The sequence below is a fragment of the Pygoscelis adeliae genome, unplaced genomic scaffold (genome assembly GCF_000699105.1).
Source record: "Pygoscelis adeliae isolate BGI_AS28 unplaced genomic scaffold, ASM69910v1 Scaffold318, whole genome shotgun sequence".
Classification (NCBI taxonomy): Eukaryota; Metazoa; Chordata; class Aves; order Sphenisciformes; family Spheniscidae; genus Pygoscelis; species Pygoscelis adeliae.
Genome location: NW_008825430.1, coordinates 4,636,030 through 4,657,711, shown reverse-complemented (window position 1 = coordinate 4,657,711; position 21,682 = coordinate 4,636,030). Strand labels below are relative to the sequence as shown.

The 21,682-nt window shown below is 42.0% G+C and overlaps 1 protein-coding gene across 4 annotated transcripts in view; it reads right to left on the bottom strand.

The window, feature by feature from the left end:
* Window positions 1–6,956: 6,956 nt before the first annotated feature.
* The window catches only part of MAPK6 (mitogen-activated protein kinase 6), a 61,493-nt gene continuing 46,767 nt past the window's right edge, over window positions 6,957–21,682 (bottom strand). For all 4 annotated transcript variants that reach the window (XM_009330965.1, XM_009330966.1, XM_009330964.1 and 1 more), the window contains 5 exons: window positions 15,165–16,378; window positions 14,277–14,421; window positions 10,902–11,066; window positions 9,968–10,169; window positions 6,957–9,331 (listed from right to left, as the gene is read on the bottom strand). In XM_009330965.1, the coding sequence (XP_009329240.1) occupies window positions 8,233–9,331; window positions 9,968–10,169; window positions 10,902–11,066; window positions 14,277–14,421; window positions 15,165–15,719 (2,166 nt within the window). In that variant the 5' untranslated portion in view covers window positions 15,720–16,378 and the 3' untranslated portion in view covers window positions 6,957–8,232. The remainder of the gene's footprint in view (window positions 9,332–9,967; window positions 10,170–10,901; window positions 11,067–14,276; window positions 14,422–15,164; window positions 16,379–21,682) is intronic.

Sequence of the window (21,682 nt, the reverse complement as noted above, 5' to 3'; positions counted from 1 at the left end):
AATAAACCAGTTTGGTTTAGCCTCAGAGATTTTATTATGCATTTTCTAATGGCTCAATGAACTCATAAATTACAGGGTTAAGGCTGAGTTCATGCTTGCTTCTGAGCATGGTCTACACGTGCTGGAGACTGGGACTTCGCAATGCAGAGCCCTCCTGTGAGCCCACCACGTCCTCCCAGGCTGAAACCAGCCTCTGGCACCCAGACTCTCCCCGCTCGCAAAGGAGCGGAAACACTTCAGCGACGGGCGTGCGAGGGATTCGACGAGCTGGCCGAGCACCAGCCGGCAGCCCATCGCCAGCTGCAGCAAAAACCTCTGGCGGTTCGCAAACCGGCTACTGGTGATGGGAACCAGCTCCCCCGTCTGCAGGGACCCGCCAAGCCTGCCATAAATCCACGCCGGTAACTGCTGCTGTCAGCCCCTGAAAGGAAGAGTCAGTTAGCAAGAGAAAAACACTGTTTGGTTTTTATTTTGTTTTAGGCTGGAAGGAAGCCATGGATCACAGCTCGGAGAGCAGGCTGCGATCAGCTGGGAGAAATAGAGCTCCCCAGTGACAGCCGAGCTGTGAAATAGAGCTTCATTTCGCTGCTTGGCAGCGCCTGTGAAGTCGTATCAGTTAAATAAATGTGGTGCCAGCCCGGTGCGTTGTAGGGAATGGTTTATGACCTTCATCCGATGAAAAAGAGAGCAGGCAGGTGTTGAGAGAAGGTGAGCGAACACATTTGTGTAAATAGCCGTGATCAGTCATGTTTTGGGGAACACAAGATGCCAGCCTGCTGCCAGCAGAGCCGTGCTGCCTCTGCCTCGGGGGTTTAGTGCGGGCCCATAAGCGTGTGAGAACTGGGTGTTTTCCCCCAGACAGCCCCTGTGCGAGAGCCTCCCTGCTCCCAGCAGCCCTCCGCAGACAGACAGCCAGCCTTCCGCAGACAGACGGCCCTGCAGCCCCGCTCCGTTACCAGCTTTCCAACATCCTGTTTTCACTGGGGTTATTTTAATCTCCCTGTTTCCCATCATATTTTTCCTCCCGCCCATGCCAACGCAGACTGTAATTCCTGGCAGGCAGGGTGGAAATCTCCTCCCCGGGCTGTGGCAGCATTTTGGAGGATGAGCTGGACTCTCCCGTGGTTACGCCCCGGCTCCTCTCCGCTGCCGGCACTGGTACCTGCCGCTGGCCCCAAACCCCCACCATGGCCAGCAGCCCACTTCACATCAAGTCATTTCCAATTCACTCAGCCACTACATCAAGCAACTATGTGCTTCCACATCTTGCTGCATAATGGATGAAGAACCAAAAAACCTGCTTCATTGCTGACATAATTATGCTTTTATCAGGACAAGAGAAATGAGGCAACGATTAACTACCCAAGTAAGAGCCACACAGCTTTGGACAGCCAGACTCTTCCATGCTCTCCCTAGCTAGCGGTGAGTTTTTGGTGTGCAGCTGCAAACTGTGAGCCGCGCGGTGGCTGCGCAGCTTGCCACGGCTCCATTTGAATTTCAGGGTTTGCTTTACTCTTGGATTTCCTCTGCCCTCGATGATAAACCTCCTCACTCCATACAGGTCCCTAAGCCAGTCACGGTGAGGTTTTGTACCTTGTCTCGCTGGAAATCTATGCTGTACTCTACGTGATGCAGTTAGCAAGGTCAATAGAAATAGGGATATAAGTGCCAGCAATACCCAAAGGACATTCCTGTCTGCTCTGCACTCCAATAGCTGTATAGACTGGCACCTTGCTCCTTCGCAGGGCTAGGTGTGATGTAAAATTAAGAGCCTCAAACAGTTGAGGGTCTCTCAGCATGAAGTATAAAGCAAGTAAAAAGAAAATAAAGAATCACGGAAAATCAGTGAAGTATCATGCATAAGGGTCCAAAAGATAACTTAGCATGTAGAAGTAACTTAATCTTTCAGTATGTGTCAACATCAAATTTGCTAAGAAACTCTGTAGAATTAGCAGAAAAAATCTGAGGCAGACATAACACAAAATAAAAATCAAACCCATCTGCTTTCTTAATCATAGGCTTTAAAAATGTCTCTGCTAGTTATCCAGCTATTTCAAGAACTGTACTGTTTAAATCTATATCCAAACACAGAAGTCACACTAAATCTGTCATTCAGTTCCATGACTTTAAATGATTAAAAATGATAAAATTCAAGACAGACATTGAATGGACATGTCATCTCTCTACAGCCTCTAGCACTGAAGATTTAAGCTCTAATCCAGTCTGAACGGCACCCCCAAGAACAAGAATGACAAAATGTCCTTTTAGTGCCAGTGTCCAGGTTTGGAGCATCCGTAGCTGAAGCCTGGGCCGCAAACTAAAAGCGTGTCTAAGGATCAACCATCTTGTAAAGCAGAAACTCTACCCTGGCTACACTTGCGGCGTGGAGACACCTTTTTGGGAAGATGCTGTGGAGATGATGACACAGAAAAATGACTAGGTTTATACTTACCTTGCACCAGCCACAGCGGGATTAGTGTGGCAAAGAAGCCTCCACGCTGCACAGCACCGGAGCCTTGGGGTATGACTTGAGGAACATGGCAAAATTCAGATATAAAGGAAAGCCTGTATTTTATTAGGCCTCACATCTATTCTGAGAGTGGCCAGCAATCTTTAACCAAGCAGGCAGGAGATCACCCACAGGCCTTGGACTGTACTCAGCCACGAATGATTACTAGAAGAATATAACGAGCCTAAACCAGAAGTTACAAGAAATTTGGAAAAATCAAAAGAGTAAGCGAAGGCACAAGTAATGTGGAACTATACGGAATTAGGACAAAACGTATCAGCCTTCTACTGATTAGGAAACAAATGTTAAAACTGAAAAAACCCCAACAAACCATCAGCCACCAATTCAGTAATGACTCCCTACCCTAGAAACACCCATCGAGTGTATTATCGGTGAGGGCAGATTAACCCAAGCCCCCCACTAACACAGAAGGAGAAGTCCTTCCCCGCATCCCTTTCCGTGTAGCCGTGCCCTCAGCCAGCCCCCCTCCATCCCAGGGGACAGCAAGGGACCCCCGCCCCGCTGGCAGCGCGGGATGCACTAGCCCAGCCACACCGCCTGCAGCCCTGCGGGTAATCACAGCCCAGCGCCTCTGTTCTACCAGCAAGGGAACCAAAGCCGGGGAGGGCGAGCGGGTTGTGAAAGGCAATGGTATCGCTGGCTCCGAAGCCGGACAAGTCATAAGTTCCCTGTCCTGCACCCAACTGCAAAAAGCACACTTTCGTATTTCATGCCGCGCATAACATCCAGGCTGGGTGACATAAAGGTTAAAAGTAATTTTGGCTGCTGTAGACCAGCACATAGATTACAAGAGGAATTTTATTATCTGAGCTCGCTACAGAAGGGCTGCTTTGCAGTCAGGATGTGACAGACAGGTTCCAGAGGAAAGCCAGTGACACGATGCGACGGCTGCTGCCAGCTATTCACACAGCTATTTGCAGAGTGCGGCCGTACCTGGCTAATCACCACGTCCACATGGGCTACCGGGGCAGAGCTGCCTCCGCACGTGGTCTGGTGCATGCAAATCACCTTATGGGCGACGCCGATTCTCCGTCGAAAGAAGTCATTGAACTTTTCAACAGTCAATATTTTAAGGAGTTCTCAAATAGCACTCGGAGTAAGCAGATAACCATTTTAAATATAGAGACACTGGAATGGAAGCCCAAGAGTGCTGGGTGCCAGCGGTGATCTGGATTATTTGCTTGTTACTAAATACCCCGCAGCGTTGCTTCCCAGGTTGCTCAGCTCAAGTCTGACGCAAACAGCGGCAGAACAACAAACAAGAATTTGCAGGATTTTGAAAGCACTGAAATAATTCAAGGAATAAGGAACAAATTGGTTCAGGGCTGCTGTTGCTCAGGATCGCGTCTTCGGAAGAACGAGGACATTTACTGTTTAATTACGTGTAAAACCTAACTGAAGGCTTGACAAGCACTTCCAAATCTCAGCAACAGAAAAGCAAAATGAGTATAAATAAAGGGAAGACAACTTGTGAGAGCAGATTTAGTTTAAGGATGCTTTTCCCCTCTATTGATACCCAGAAATAATCTGCACCACTGCGTGTCACTGAATTCCTCAGGACCCTTAACTACAATTCTCTGTGTTTTGTGGTATACACGCCTGTAGAACAGGGGATGAAAAGTCCACACGTGGAAAAACTTGCTACCTCTGACTATCGCAGAGTTTAGAAGGGGACAGAAAAAAAATAGCAAAAATAGCTGCAGAGCAACATTAGTTGCATACGGAGGAAAAACTCTCCAGGAGGAAGCCTCCCCCTGTAAGAAAAGGCATCAAAAACTTGTCTGTAAACGAATGCCTCCAGGCAATACGCCAGGCCAAAGTGAGAATTGAGCAAGGGTTTAAACGTAGGTACCAGGCACGCTTCTAAGAACTTCTACAGCACAGAAAAAGCAATAGGAAGGTGACAGGAAAACGAAGCAAATCGGGGCACACAAATTTAGCTGTAGGCAGGGGACTCACTGCTGCCGACACAGGCTACCTTGCCGCCCGGGGCGGAGAAGATGCAGCAGCAGGGCCTGCCCAGCCGCCCCAGGTCCCCGCTGGCCACGTCCAGCCTACAGCCCCAGCAGAGCAGTTGTGCTCAAGGCAAAGACTGGCTGAGACACGCTGATCGTGCCGTGATCGTACTACGAACAGCAGCACGGGCAAAGTCTTGCATAAATAGCTGAGATTATATATAGCAACTCTTACTTAATTAAAATTAAATACAATTGTGAGAAAGTTAACTGACCATGACTGAGAACTCCCGATCGGGACAAACTGTTAAGCATTGTGCCAGTTTGCAGTTACCAGATCTCCTGTGATGACAGTACATGTAACATGCTCTGTCCTGTAAGGGTAAGAGCACGTCCTGCTTCATTGCTGACATAATTATGCTTTTATCAGGACAAGAGAAATGAGGCAACGATTAACTACCCAAGTAAAAGCCACACAGCTTTGGACAGCCAGACTCTTCCATGCTCTCCCTAGCTAGCGGTGAGTTTTTGGTGTGCAGCTGCATAGAATAAGAGCCACTATGCTCTGTTCGGTAAGGGTAAACATCAACTCTTCTAGCTGAAGTTCTTGTTAGACATACTTTAAAATGCTGCCTTTTACCAAAGACCACATAGAGAAGAAAAGGTAATTTTAAAAAACGCTTAACATTCTCATTTCTTATTTTTTTGTTAAATAAGGGTGTTCCATTTTACTTGGCAAGCACCTTGGCAGGCAACAGTGGTCCCTTTATCTGGCTTACAATTTAAGGCTCTTCATAATTTGTTTTTAAAGACAATTCAGTTGCTAGGTCACAGCCAAAGGGCTACAACATGTAACTGCCCTATTTTTTTCTTGCAGGGATGGACACGGCTGATGAGCGCGGGACAGAAACCACCTTCCACCCGCTGGGAAGACCCGGCGAAACCCTGCACTTTCTGCAGGCTGCTCTCCCAACGCAGGACTCCTGTGGTTTGCCAGGGGAGAACCCAGCTCCACGCTCGGAGTATCTTCCCTTTCCGGCAGTGGATTTCACTTTGCATGGTCCTTAGGAAGCGCTTTTACTTCCTTTAATCATCTCCACATAGGCAATTACTTCTACTTAATAACCCAGACTGCCTAGCTGTACCCTCCAGCGATCCGTGGATGGAGCCCGTTATGAGAGCAGGGCTTTCACCAAAGCAGCCAGCAGTGCCTGTACAGCGTTGCTCCCCCAGCACAAATAGAAGTCAAAGGCAGTGAAGCACCCTGCTGGATTTAGGCTCAACACTTGACTCTCCCCTTCCTTTTTGAGTGTAAAATGTTCCCTTTCTACCATTACAGGCTTCTTCAGTACTGTTGAGTTTGATTGGTGTTCTCAAAGAAGGAAAAAAAAACCAAACCCAAAAAACCACCACACACAACAAAACAAGAGACATCATTTGCACAAGCTGTTTGGAAGCTGAATTTTGTTTCCAGTTTCCAAGCGCTTCCCACCCACTGCTTTCATCCAATCTCAGAGAAAAAAAAAAAAACAAACCCCAACCGCCCTACCACACCACTTCAAAACAGCTCCTTGCCTAGGAGAGGGCAACCAGCCCTTTCCTCCTCCCTACCGCCCCGTACACAGGAATTGATACGGCTACGTAAACGTTCACATACCATGCCCAAGGACACGCGCTGTGTCCCACCGCCCCAGGTGACCATTTTCTGCTATGTTGAAGGGGCAGCTCCTTATTTCAAGCAAGTTGCAGCTGCACCATCTGCCAGAGCCGGGGAGGAGGGATGGAAAAATTTGGAGGAACTAAGACACTGTCATAGAAAAAGGTGTAGGAGTTTGCCAAAAGATGCAGCTTTATTGTACGGCTAATTAGCTCCCTCAGGAATGGTTCTGACAGGAGGAACTGGAAGAGAAATACAGACTGTTCTCAGGGCTTGCTGCAACAGAGACCCGATCCGCACATTTTGAAACATCCCGTAGGAGTTACCTGGTCCTGCTCCCAACACCTCCTTGTGAAAGCGCTCCAGCCAGGCTCCTGGCTGAGGGACCTGCACGATTACCTTCACCCCAGCACGACATGAAGGTGCTCACGTGCGCTCGCAGCAGCTTTTCCACTTTAACACTATTCCCTCTAAAAAGCTGATGAAAGAGTCATGCTCACTTATACTCTGGAAGTCAATTGTATTTTCATCAAACGTGGTTATTGACACTACCGTACACTTACACTTTCATAGCCATACCATTACAGAAGATCTTCTTACACACGGGGCCGTAGGCACTGGGACGGAGGTATTCCTCTGGCGTCTCCTTCCAGGGCGCTGCATCCCCAGCGGCGGCACTGCCAGGGCAGGCTGCCAGACAACGTCTCCTGCTCCCTTGAGCACCTTGTCCGCGCCCGCCCGCCCCCACGCAGCCAGCCGCACTACAGTAGCGCCTCTGCCTCCCATCGTGCAAACCATCAACACACAACAGCCGTTTTTGCTGGCCATGTTTTTATTTGTTTTTCCTTTTCAACAGGGGAGCCAATGATACATCCAGTATTAAAAAAAATCAGAAGGTAAAACAAATTTTCAGAAGACCGAGATGCTACATGCTATATTTAACCTAATTTTATTCATGCTTGCTTTTGAGGGGGGGTGGGAGCGGGACAGGAATCATTCAGTAAAAACATACAGTAAAAACAAAATGTCTCACCATATAGAACTTTAACCTACAGTAATGTTGTACCTTAATTATTTCCATGCACACAACTAACATTACAAAATTTTTAAAAAATGAACACAATTAAGACTTCTAGGAGCATTTGATAATAAAGCAATTCCTAATTTCTTTTGTAGAGATCAAGCACCTCCAATTACAAATTCCTATACACAGTGAGTGCTTTACTTGAAATGAAAACTAAAAAATAAAAAAAAAAAATGTATTGGATAGCCTCAGAATAAGCCGATGTTAATATATATCCAGCTATGTAGGCAATAAAACCATAGTGCTAAACAAAAACTTTTATCTGAAAAGTAACTCAAAAATTAAGTTGACTTTCTATAATTACAGAAATATACTTATTTGCTAAAATAAATAAAAGTGCTGCATATTAACACTTCACTATAAAGAATGCATACCAGAACATTTATAAATATTGAATGATTTTCAATAAGAATAGCTACTACAATAATGCTGGCTAAATAGAAGTGCATAATGAGAAGCACTATGGGTGGTTAATGTTTTGCCACATACTGCTGTTACCTTGAGGTAGATAACACATGCGTACCAAATTCTGCATTCATTTCAGTTGCTGCTGGTATCATGTGTCTAAGAAATGTGTACAGTATGAAAAACTCTAAAATACGCATGAATGAAAAAATGTTTGGGAAAAATAGATATTTTCATGCAATTATGTACAGTCTCACTGTGTAAATTTCAAGGCAAGGTTCTTTTTCTGCAAAACATGGACACTGTTTTACTGAGAGAATGTTTTTTTTCTCGGTTTAGTGCATTTTTTTTGTTACCTCCTGCATTTTGCATTATTTTGCTCTATTCTTTAATTTTGTGTGCAAACGACATGCCAGTTTAAAAACAAAAGTAACTCATGTATAGAAAGTAATTCTGGATTGTAAAAACAATGGTAAACAGAAAACTAATGAAATCCATACCAAAATTACACCGTCTGATTCAAGTAAAAAAATTACTTACACTAGTAATAAAAAAAGACAAACACATCTCATGAATATAAAAGAAATGTCTGCTGAGTGTTTTAATTTAGATGTTTCAGAATGCTGCTGTACGTTTTGTGGGGAATTTGGGGAGATGATTTCATAGCAGAAGGCGTTAACGTGGCCTGTATTGATTTCAGTGGCGAACCAACAGGGCTGTGAAACTGAGGAATACCTATAGCCTCAAGCTGCTTGTTGAAGAGGAGTTCTCCACTGTTACTGAGAAAGCTCTCTTCTCTTTCCTTCTCCCCAAGCTTCCCCTCTTCTACTGGCTCAGGTTCTAGCATTTCAGCATCTTCTTTCTTACTAAAAAATTTGTCCAAATAACTGGTGTAAGTGTTTTCTTTTTCGACTTGTTCATCTTTCCTTACTTCGCAACAAAACTGGTCTATGAGGAAGCACTCCTCCCCACTACTTACAAACTGACTGTCCCAAGAAGTTTGGTACAGAGCTTCTAACTGTGCCAAATTAGCCATTCCTTTCTCCTGCTTCTCTCTGCTTACTGACTTTGATATTAATCCTTTCAACTCTATTTGAGACACTGAGCTATTCAAGTCATTTAATTTGTCAACATCAGTAGACTCGTGTTGTAAACTAAGCTGAATGGTTTCTGCTATAAACGAATCAAAGTCAAATCCTTGATTCTTCTCCCTTTCTTTTTCAACAAGTTGCTGTGATGCTTCCTCAAGTGCTATCTGAGCTTTCACCAACCCATTCTTTTCACATTTAGACTTGCCTTTCTTATCAGACTTTTCTTTGCTCTGTTCCTTCCAGTTTGAAAGATCTATAATAAGCTTGGGCTCATAGTAATGGTTAACTTCACTGTCTCGCCAAACTAAATTATCTAGGTATGAAGATGACCTCATTTTGTAATTACAAGTGTGACTACATTCCAGATCACAATACTTGTTTTCATGGTGATCTGAATACTGCCAGCAAGGCTCAGTAGAGAAGTGGGTGTCAAAGGCAGGATCCTCCAGATACTTTTCACGATCTCCATCCAAATATTTGCGAGGATCTATTTGCACTTCTTCCTCATCAGTAACATCAGAAAGAGCCCTTGGATCACGCTGAACCTCATCAGCTTCATAGTTATTATGAATAGGCCAGTCATGGTCTGAAAACTGACTTTCATGGTATCTGTAAAACAATTTCCGAAGTGTTAGCAGTGAAAAAAGTCTTCTAGCTCCCGTGACAGAGACAGTTAAGTTTAGAAATTCCCTTACAGAATAGTGACAATTCAACACAGATAAAGTTTTTCCTCAATCCAATCAGGTACCTCTTCCAGGTTTTTAATTTAATCTGGCATAAAGTAATCCTCATGCACATCTGAAAGATCTAAGACCAGAATTATGTACAATAGCTCACTCCATTTACAGAACACTTCCTTAAAGTGTGTTTAACTGACTTTAAATGGCTACCGTAAATCTCTTTACTATTATACGAGCTAAGCATTGGAGAAGACAATCATACTTAAAACTCTCTCCATTTAAAGTTTATTTTTTAGAGAAATATTTTTTGTGGGGGAAAAAAGTAATGGAGGGGTTAACTTTCTGGAGTCCTGAGTGCGTCTCAGGGATGCATCGGCATATCCAAGTCAGTCTAATGAACTATAAACCCAATGACAATGCACTGCCTATAAGCGAGAAATTTATTCTCAGGTCAACTTAAGAAGAAGAAACAAACTGAAAAGGAAGTGATGCCCATGAAGCAACATTACTTCAAACACACAACCATTCAGTTACGTTACATGCCACAGATAAGTGATACATTTACCTTTCCCAATTATAAATATGGCTGTGACTTTCATCCATCAGCAGAATATCATCAACTTCATCTTCAATGTGAAAAGGATGACTTGAAATAGGCTCATCCGTTGGAAAGGAATAAATGCTCATGTAAGGATGGGACAAAGCTTCTTCTGCTGTCAATCGATCCATGGGACTAAACGTCAAAATTTGCTCCAGAAAGTCCAGCGCTGCAGAGAAAGTTATCATTAAATAGGAGAAAAGTGACATTTCAGACATCTAGAATTTAAGATTAAGGCGCAGTGCTTTGCTCTAGAGGTGTGCGTTTGCTTAAATGCAGCCACCTGTGAAGTATCAGCTACTGACACTATACTGCCAAATATGCCTCCTGTAGCCACAGGAAAGCTAGAAGAGTAGAGGTCAAATCTAAGATCAACAATAATTTAACTTAAAGCAGGAAGAAATGCTAAGAGGCAGAATGCCTCACACTGGATCAGCATCCTCCAACAGCTACCAGGAAATACTGCTGTCAGTTTGGTTTGGGGACTTTCTTTTAACAAGATTTGAAAGACAGTTGTTTTACACTGACTCCATTCCAATGTTCCCTTATATTTAGAAGGCCAGTGTCTCAAAAGAGAGCAATTCAATCAGTCTTCCAGTGCAAACAGGTCCAGCAGAGATTCACCGTTCTACTCCAAAAGATGACCAAGTAGCTATCATGTAAGAAAAATCTTTTTTTATTACAGTGGAAGACAATCCTTCTTCAGAAAATGCACAGATTCTTCTAACTGAAACTTGCTGTTAACATGCACATGTTAACATGTGCAACTGTTAACAACTTCACATGCACATGTTAACATGTGCAACTGTTAACAACTTCACATGCACACACATGCACTGTGAAGTTGTTCACTATTTTATGATTTTGAAATACATGTAGTGCTTTTTTCTGAATTACTTACCTTCAGGACTGATGCCTGGAAGCAACTGAGTTAAAGGTTTGTGTGGCTCAGTCATATCGTTTCTAATGTAAACTGGAATTACATTGAGAAGCTCCTGACGGTCCTCCTCATGTACAACAGGAATTGATTCTAGAATCAACTGCATCTGTTCAAGTTCATGCGCACCTAAGCACCAAGAGAAAATACAAGCTGCCATTTCAACTTCAAACACTTCTGATCCCTGTATGTGAAAGGCACGTCAAAATTTTGTGCTCTGAGCAGCTATTTTCAGTAGAAGACTATTATCTCCTACAACAGAGGAAGGGCTGAAGTTCTAAATTTGAATGTTAATAAATCTGAAGAGCTCTCAAAAATGCTGTAGTGTATGAAGAATTACGGAGCTGCTACACACAGATAAAGCGACCTAAACTTAACCTTTTGCAAGGATGTTTTCACCATAGGTGAGGTACTCTACAGCAACACTATCTTTTTGTTACATACTATATACTGCAATCCTCCCCTTTCAACTGATCCATCTAATGAATTCAATATTTGACCTCACTTTGAATTTTATGTCCCTCATTAATAAAAACAGTAGTGGTTTAGCTCAGCAAGAGATCTTACAGGCCACAGCCATTTGTATTAATATTCTATTCTGAAACCCTGTATTACTGTCAGGTGCAAGACCAAAAGTCACCTGCCAGTTAAGTAGTGTAATCTTGTTTAAAAAAAAAAAAAGTACTGTATTATGATTGAAATTATAGAACACTTTTAGCACTATCTGAAGTTTCCCTGGGTAAAGAACTATAAGGGCCTATACAGCAGGCGAATTTTGAATAATGAACAGCATCTATATTCAGTACCAGTGTTTAAGTTGGAGTACCCAGAAATACACCTTGTCTACCTCAATTTATTGTTCAGCTCCAAGAAGCATGTAGCACCCTAGAGATTCAACTAGCAGATGCAAATATATAGGGTTGTTTGCATGCCAGTGTTTCACCAAGCAGCTCTGGGCAATCACCAGCGATATTGATGCATGTGACATACAAAAATAGGCAGGGCCAGAAAGAGATTGTACCATCTCAAAATCTATGCGCTACCAGTTTGCTTCAGCAGTTTGCGTGACGGTCTGCACTGGACATCCTACCACACATCTGCCAGATGACTTAAAGAAAAGCTGAGGCAAAGTCACTATGGAAAATTTGACCAAGACCTACGTTCCCCAACTGAATCAGTCCTGCCTCGTGTTAACTTATTTGCTGGATTGAAAAAGCTGGTTTGTTCTCCTACTTCAGACTATTACAAATTACTTCATATAATCTATCAGATGTTATACTGTCAGTAATTTGCTGGAAAACAGATTTTACTGTAACATTACTTCACGTCCTATCCATCCTAAAATTAATCAGCTTTCTTTCCACTATAAATGAAATGAGCATTTTAAAATATTTATTTAGAAGAAAGAATTACAGAAGTTGTCTGGAACAGCTATTGAATTCCTCTGCCTTAACTCCCCTTGCCTCCCTCATCCCAGGTATTCTGCAATTTTAATCTGCATTCTTCCTTCCCATTCCAGTCAGCTTTCCAGACAGCAGGATTCCTAAGGGATGGTTCAGAAGTAGACAGGAAGTTGCAAATTTACCAAATCAAGCCCTCCAAACAACTTTGCAAAACAATTTTATTCAGAGTCTCAGGACAGGCTAACTGTCATATCTCCAACCATGTTCCCTTTCCAAATGCATGACATTAAGAACTCCACTCTTTAGATCAGAAGACTATGGCAATGCTAAACTATCAGAGGGTCACATCCACATCTAAAAATATTTTTCTAGGTATCTACACAATGCAATCAGGGCACATAAACGAGCCTATAAACTTAGGATTTTCGTTACTAAAATTGAGTTTTTAAAAAAAAAATCTAACTCACTACACAGATATTAGACCTATAAAAACCTCTGGCAAATACCAATGCTACTCGAAAAACAAAAAGCCAAAATGTTAGCAGTTACAATCAATCTATGCCGAATGCTGAAACCCACAGGCTTTCTCCCACTATTTCACTATTTTCCAGTAGAAGTGCTTGATGCAAGAGAAACCTAATAAAACTCTTACCAGCCAAGCGTTTAATGCGCTGGGGACATTACTCCAATAGTTAGTAACTCAAAGAGTTTGCATATTAACTTGCAGTGAGTTGCTAAGAGGCTTTTCTTAATCACTGATTTCTATAAAATAATGATTCCAAGGTGACAGTACTCCATTAATAGTACTTAATGGGAAAAAGCTCTCAATTTCATTACTTTGACATACAAAGCTAAGAATTACTGCAGAGGTGTGCTTTTAGTCCACATGTGTCTAAAGGAATGTGAACTTTGAAATGCAAGCTCAGTTCTTAGAGATTTTATCTGTATTACCCCAGTAATTTAGATCAACAGGAGCAAATCCAAGAGCAAGCCTGAATGAGACAGCTGCTGCTGAGGCCCCAGGGTGCACACAAAACAAGCATTTCAGGGGTTTACTCTAGACTAGCTCATCTGCCCCCATGGACTGAATGCCTATCGGCAGGTGGAGCACATTGGGTCATCTCCTGCAGTGCAAATGGCAGTTTCATTTTATTTTAAAAAAAAAACAAACCAACAAAAACCCAAAACTCTAGTTTGTGCACTGAGCTAAATCAGCAATGTGGTACAGGATGGCCATCAAGAGATTTGCTTCAAAAATTTGCTCCTTATCCTAACCAAAGCACTAATGTAGATGCACCCAACGAGACCAGAGCATTGCTTCCTATCTTACCAGAAACGTTTGGAGCTTACACATTTCCTCGGTATGCCACACTAAATTTTAAATCTTAAGAGTCCTCGCTATACCACTGAAACAAAGCTCAGGTCAAAACAGTCTGTAGATGACAAAAAAATTGGGAATGGGGAAAAAAGGGCTACTCTTTCATAATTTAAAATATAAAGAAGTGAGAAGTGATTAGGTTGACTACCTTAAAAAAAAATAAAGATTTATGAATATGATACTCAGGGCACTCACAATCCTTAAATACTCCCTGAATACACCAATTCACTAAAATACATGTATTTAGAATACTTCTGCGGCATCCAATAAATTTAGCTTAATCTAATTACAGACAGATTTACCATATATGTGAGTACTAAATTAAATTGTGATATTTATCTAAATACACACCGGTATGAGTAACAGTAATTGAAGTGTCTTCTGCTTTACAAATTCATTAATTTATAGTTTGCTTATATAATTGCATAATAATATAGCATATCCTGATAGTCAATGACTATTGATATTAGCCATGAGAATCAACCTTTCTTTAGGAAGATAATTAAGCAGTACCGCTCCTTTTAGGAATACACACACACACATTTTTATTCTACCCACCTGCAAAGAGGGTTTTCCCAGTCAGCATTTCAGCAAAGATGCAACCTGCAGCCCACATGTCAATGGCTTTAGTGTAGTTGTTAGGAGATAGCAAAAGACGGGGCGATCTGTACCATTTAGTAACCAATCCTTCCGAAAGATGGCCCTAATGAAATTAATTTAAAAAAAAGAAAAAAGCTTACTTAGATTTTTTTTATTTAAGGGGTACGTTTTTTTAATTACTTGCTTCTTATTTTTTAAATGCACTACTACAAGATTTTTTGGTCTCAAGGTTCTGGGGATAGTACCATGTGCCCCCTACTAAGTCTTTCTACCTTTTAAAATGGAACAGCAGTATTTTTATGAGTGAACAGCAACAATACAGAAGTATGACACTATTTATTAGTCAAATGAGGTACTGCAGCAAAACTTTCTTATTCCCAGATGCCAAATAAATACAGAGATAATAATGAACTCTCTTGTGAAACATCATCTAAACCAGGAAGACAGTATCTCTAAATCAATCCCAGGAAGCAGCCACACTTGCACACTGTGAGTGCACTGCTTATAAACTCATCTAAGGCTTCTATAGTTATGCCTCTACATGTTGCTCTTAATCTCAGGTTCTGTATTCACTGTTAAAAATCTGCTTTTCTGAACACATCTAGTAAAAAAAAGAAAAGTGTCATTTTATGCTTGCAGCAGTCCTATCCGAGACAAAACATGTCATCCAGAGATCTGTTTTACTCTATTCGCAAGCATTCCAGTTCTGCATGATCCCTAATACGATAGCCCACCTGCTAACGGGGCCTTCCACAGACTATCTGCCTCTGAGAAAGGGAGAAAGCTGCTACTTTAAGAAGGCATGGCTGTCAGTGTATCACTTAAATATTTCCACTCTTCACACACCTTGTGGGAATAATGAGGATCCATGATTCGCGCAAGACCGAAGTCACCAATCTTCAGCACCAAGTCTTCAGTATTAATGAAAAGATTAGCTGGTTTGAGATCTCTATGCAGAACGTTTGCAGAGTGAATATACTTGAGCCCACGTAGCAGCTGGTACATGAAAAGTCTGGCATGATCTTCCAGTAAAGGACCTTGCTCTAGCAGATTAGCCAGATCTGTCTCCATGTATTCCTGGACAATGTAAACACAGTTCAATTCTGTAAGGGAGCCCACGTCATCTGTTAACTGGCTTCCACTAGGACCAAGAATTTCAAATACTTTGACAATGTTATCGTGGTCAAGTCTTCTAATAATTTTGATCTCACGTAGAGCATGTTTAACACTCTGGGGATCTGTAAGGACAATTTTCTTGACAGCCACTCTTTTGTCACAGTCATTATCGACAGCAGAAAAAACTAAGCCATTTCCACCACAGCCCAGTGGTTTTAAGTCCATATACCGAGAGCCCAGATCAAAACCATGAATGTTCATGAGACTTTCAAATTTTTCTGCCATTTTAAAATTCTTTACGTTTCCTTTTCCTCAAACTACTAAGCTTCTGTAAACACGCGGAGACACTTCCACTGGTATCTGAAGGAAAGGTCTTACAGAAAGGGAGAAGAAACACTTGGCTTTGACTGCAAGATGGTTTCTTGACACTCTCATTTCATTATGAGCCAGCCAGGCCTGTTGTGTCCCCTTGAATTTAGAGCCCGTAAGCTCTAGAACTCAAACCGAGCATAAGATAGAAAGATTGCAGCATTCATAGTTCAAGAAAGGTGCAGCATTTCTGCAGATATTAAAGAAAATACTCACAAGAAACTCAAACGGAATGAAATGACATACTATGCACTCAGCTCTACTGTGCTAAACTGGTTAACATTTAACAAAAATGTGAATAAATATGCACATAATAGGCTTCTATTAACATCCTCCTCCTCACAGTGCAGATACATTCAGTGTTGGACTGGTCCTGAGCAGCGTCATTCTATGGTGCTGGTAAGCACTATTTTTTTTTTTCCTTCTTCCTCCTTTTTCTCTCCTTTGTTTACAGTCTAGTTAAACGGGAAACTGGCAGCTCTTGATTTACAAAAGATGCCTTCTGTTAATGATCAGGTGGCTCCAGCTCACCACAATCACAATCAAAGCTACCATCCATTTTACTCCGTGACAACCTGAAAAGGAGAGAAAAATACATCAGTATTCCAATACATACAGAAGCCTTCCTCCTCCCCCAGCTCCTTAAGTTCTCCTAAATATACAACTTATTTAGTGTCCAATTACAAAATAAGAAACCATCACAAAAGCTAAACTAACTAGAAATTACATACACTTTTCATACTTGTGGAGGAAAACTGACAATAATCACCAACCACCATTTCTAAACAGGTATTGTGAAAATTTTAGATATAACCTAGAGAGAATATAAGGCACACAACGAAAAAAATCCTACTGAGTCATAATAAAGAAGGGAACATCACAGAAAGCTTGGTAATTCTCCAATACAGCTGTTATGAGACAAGTCAGAAACAAAAATATCCTGCACCTCAGTCACTAAATTTCGGAATAATTCTTTCCACTAAACTTTTACTCCAAAACAAAAATCAGGGTTTTAACTATTTCCCCGTAATAAGAGATAACTGGGTACCGTTCACATGAAAAGGGTAAGGTTTGTGCGCTCCCAGTATTTATTGACTTTCCAGAATATACAGCACACATCCAATGCCACTTATAAAGCTTAAATCTGTATCATTTTGGATAAAGTTTACTAACATCTCAAATCATAATTTTGCCTCTATCGATTCATTGTTACAGGAATCATAGGGGTAATGCCTACATATTAGACAAATAATGTTACTTTATCAATTATTTCTACACTTATCCAACCTAGATTACAGAGAAAAACTAACAGCGAGCACATTTTACACAGTAACTGATACATTCTATAACCGCTTCCCCTAACATATGGGCACTTTCAGACACCATTTATTTTTTAGTAGTCTAATGAATGCACCTACTATTTATGAAAACAAAAGTGGTCATTTGCTCAGTAAGTTTCCCTGTCTGCAGCAGCAGAATGCAGTCATAAAGACCACATGTTGCATTTTCGCACAACATCCTCATTTCTTTTAAAAGCTCAAAGATGCCACAAAGAGAAGAGTCAAAGGTGTCCCTCACACAGCGTGGTAAGGTTGGGCAATTCCATTACAAGTCACTTGTATGTTCTTCCCCAACAACTATAGGTCACATCAAACCACTAAATGTCTTATCTTGGATCTTAGATTAACACGTTTCAGCTCTTCACCCAGCTCTCTAAATAAATGTAAAGTTCTCCACACTATCCCAGCACTTTAGAGTTAACTGTACGAGTGTTTTCCCTTAAAACTGTGCTAGCATTTCAGTGAGACAACCGGGACCAAGCAAAACAAGTCTCCCCACTCCTAACAGAGCAGCAAAAGCAGCTGACAAATTATTAACATATTCTAAATAATGGCCTCAATTCACTAAAGTTATCAGAATTGCATGCAGGAAAAAAAAAAAAAATAAAGGCAGGCACACTGGCAAACAGGAACAAGACTGTTTCAACACGTTTAAATATTACCATTCCTTAGGCTCAAGCCTGACTGCCACCAAGACACGCGGCCCCAGTGCCCTGGCTCGCTCCCTCCTGCCACACACCACCTGCCTCCAGGTTATCCGTACAGCCACGTGACAAACACAGGGAAGGAGAAGGGAACACATGCTATCCTCTGCTGGGTTTTTCTTTTTAAATAAAGATCACCAAATGTAGTACTTCTAAGCTGAAAAGCATTGCGCTGCCCTCCACTGATGTGGTATAGTACCCTGCCAGGAGGGGGATCTTCAGAGCTTGTGTAACTATTGCCTTGAGATTCCTTTCTTCGCATACTGCCAAGAGACCTAATTTTAGACAGTGTTTTACAAGGGTTAATACAACCTTAGTACAACCATAATGAGGTAACACTTATTTTTCCCTAAACTATCTTGAATTTATATCAGTATTAAGATATCAGCGTGAGGACCCCTCTTGCAATACCCATGAATTTACTTAAAGAACAAATACCAAATTTATCCTAGGGTTAATTAGGATAGCACCAGTGACTATCCAACTCTTTGTTCACAATTATAAAAACCAGAAGTCTAGCCTCTTAATTTCTAACTTTTTTATAAACCTAAAAATATTTTCTCATTCACATGCACCATTTTCAGGCTCGCTCCTTCTGAGCTGCTGCCTGTAAAAAAAGTTTACATCACCGCAGACCTCCTCCTTTCATTCCCCACCCCCCAAAAAAAAAATCATTATGGAAATTCATTTTTGTAGCTTATACTCACACTTTAAATTTCATGTTAACTCAAGGTCCAAGGCCTCTCTTCAAATACCATGCAATAAGCTCTATTTTATATCCTTGGGACCATCTAAAACCAGTCGTATTCTTCCCCATAATTAGGCCTATTGTTTCACATTGCTGATGTCTTCAATACGCAGCCATACAGAATTGGTTTGCACCAGCTGGGTGACACATCTGGAACCTCTCTTTCAGCTAGTTCCATCAAACAGCACAGGATCAGATTTGAAAAGATGCCCATCAGTAGCAAGGAGTAAGTTTTGCCGATCTCTTCGCCATTACTCAGACCCTACCCCTTACTGCCATGACTAAACGAAGGCAGCAGCAGTACTGCAACATGGGAGCAGTTATGACATCACTGCTTCAAGGAGAAAGGGAGTTATGGCCCACTTGCTTACTGAAGCAGGAGTCCTAAAATCTTCATTCTGTATCCCTGGAATGATGCATTTTTAGTCATCAGCTTACACTATATCCTTCCACTGGGTGACCACTAATTGCAACATTTTCGGAAGGTATGTAATGATTTTCAGAATCAGAGTGATTTAGCTAAGAAAACAAATGTTGGCAACATAAGCAACCCATTGCAGCCTTCAATTTGACCTGATCCTGCTACAAACTTCCTACGTAACTATGAGCAGATGACTTAATCCCAAGGCCACAAAAAGCAGGGCCCAGCTATCATTCAAAACAGGACCTAGTCCCAGGAAGCTGACCAGTTGGCCTATCTACCAACCTCACGCGAGCATGGCGAGGACAATTAGAGATTGTCCCAGCAAAAACACCCCGCTATTAAAACAAATTAAGTTAGGACTCAGTAATTGGGAGTGATCTTTTGTTTACTGCCACTAAAAATTCTACTTTGGAAACGTAACAGATGACAACGCCGTAGCAGGTTCATATATCCTTGTCTAAACAAAAAGATACGCTTCTAAACTAACCCCACGCATTAACCACTTTCACAATGACGATCTACTTCTTTCACTGCGCCAGTTCGCTCTCCCGCCCAGCGCAGCCCTTTGCTCACACGCTAGAGCCCCTTCGCTGCCATCGCCCGCAAGCTGCCCCCCCGCCCCCCGCCAGGGCTGCACCCCCCAGAGCATCGCTCGTGCCAGGGAAGCAGCTCAACGAGTTTCCCCATCCACAAGTCAATAGCAAACAGATATTTAAGACAAATAGTCCTGTGGACCAGAAACAGATAGGAGGGATGGAAAATAAAAAGTTAACCCCAAACTTTCTTTCACTCTAAGGTAATAATCACTTAAAGGGTAATCAACCAGAAGAAATCAAGGCTTTTCTCAAGGCAAAATGAGCTCAAAGTAACAAATTTTCTTCTTCGCATTTTATAGTGATTTTTAACTTTGGAAAATAATGAGGTGGGTTTTTTAAAACACTAATACTTATTAAGAGTGACACCAACACCCGTTAGGTTTATACGTTTTCCGTTTCAATGAAAGTCATAGCCATCAGTCCAACCCTGTCTTGAAAATACACACTAAATAAACAAAAATGACAAACTCCTCTTCAGCTGTGTGTAACATGCTCTAATCACTTGCAACACATGGACTGTGCTCTAATCACTTACAACACATAGGACAAAAAGGGGGTGTTTATCACCCCCAGTTTGTGCCGAATAGGCTATTCACGCAGGCACTGATGTTTTCATTAAGGCTGTCACCTTTCCAAGACCACCTTTTTTTTTTTTTCTGCGGTACTTCTATTCCTTCCTCCCACAAAGTTTGAGGGGGACGCAAAGATACACTTAGTTTCCTAAGTGGTTTACAACTATGCTTTTAAAACAGATCCGTTCTCGGGAGGGGGCAACAGAATTGACCCACAGAAGGGCTGTCGTCTTTGAAATTATTCCTAGTGCCGGCAGACATCACCGCACACAGCCAGCTTCGCACATTATGCAAGCAGCCCCTTCAAGTCGTGCTCAGCTGCTGCACGTGGATTTATCACAGTTTTCAGTAAACAGGATGTACACTGAAACACAGTCAAGTATGAGCCGTCTTTTTCAGAAATACAAATAAGACGGAAAGATACCAGTTAATTTGATTGTGCAGACCACATAATGATCAAACCATTACTCACAAGAGAAAGACCAAGAATGACTAATGACATATTATACAACCTGCTAAGTACTATCCCTTTGACTATAAAAATACGGGGCACAGAAGTATTTTTTTTAGATCAGCCACGTTGCAGTCAGTAGGCAGAGTGAGTCATCGTCCAACTCACGAAACTGCCGCTCTTCTAAAGCCTCCTACTTGCTCCCCACACTGTTTAGGGAACTCTGTGCTGGCAGTCAGCAAATGCTACTATTAGTTTATAAATCTTCCGAAGGATCTGTGAAAGCACACAGAGATCCACTGCGCTTGGCTGTATCATAAATAAAAAGGGTTCGGTCCTCCCTTCGGATAATTCAATGAAAACTCACCGCTGAAGATGCCTACCGTCAGCTAACCACAGCCTTCCGCACCTCAGCAGATCTCCACCATCTGCTCTTCCACTGAACAGTTAACCAGTCAAGAGTGAATTAAAGATAACGACCGCACAAGCAAGGACTGAGCCCGAGCGAGAGGTTGAAATGAAAAGTTCCCACTTTAGCTTTACAGCACACATTTTCTGAACCCGATTACCAAACTAAAATCTACCTCTATTTTAAGCCACCACTTTCTGGAATTTGTAGCTGGTTTATAAACACATCATGCTATCACAATGTTATTTTTATATACGCACACACACATATATATATATAAAAAAAGCTTGTTGACAACAGCGCTTTTATCAACGTTTGCACCGGCCATATGACAACATGCCAACCACCCTTTCTTTTTCCGTGACACAATTAACTTAGCCATTGTCAGGCTGATCCAAAATGGCACTGAATTAGCCAGAGAAAGAGATACTCATCATGCAGAAGCCAAGCGTGTGCATCCTGCCCGCCTAGCCAAGGGTACCTCTTCTGCCAAATTCCAAAACTCAGGCCGCCTCTCTTCACGCTGTTTTCACCGGGTGTTTCAAGCTACTCATGAAAAGTATTAAGCCACTTTTTCCACAAAAGGTGCTCGGGGTGACGGGGAGCCTGCGGGCGCCCCGGCAGCGGGAGCGAGC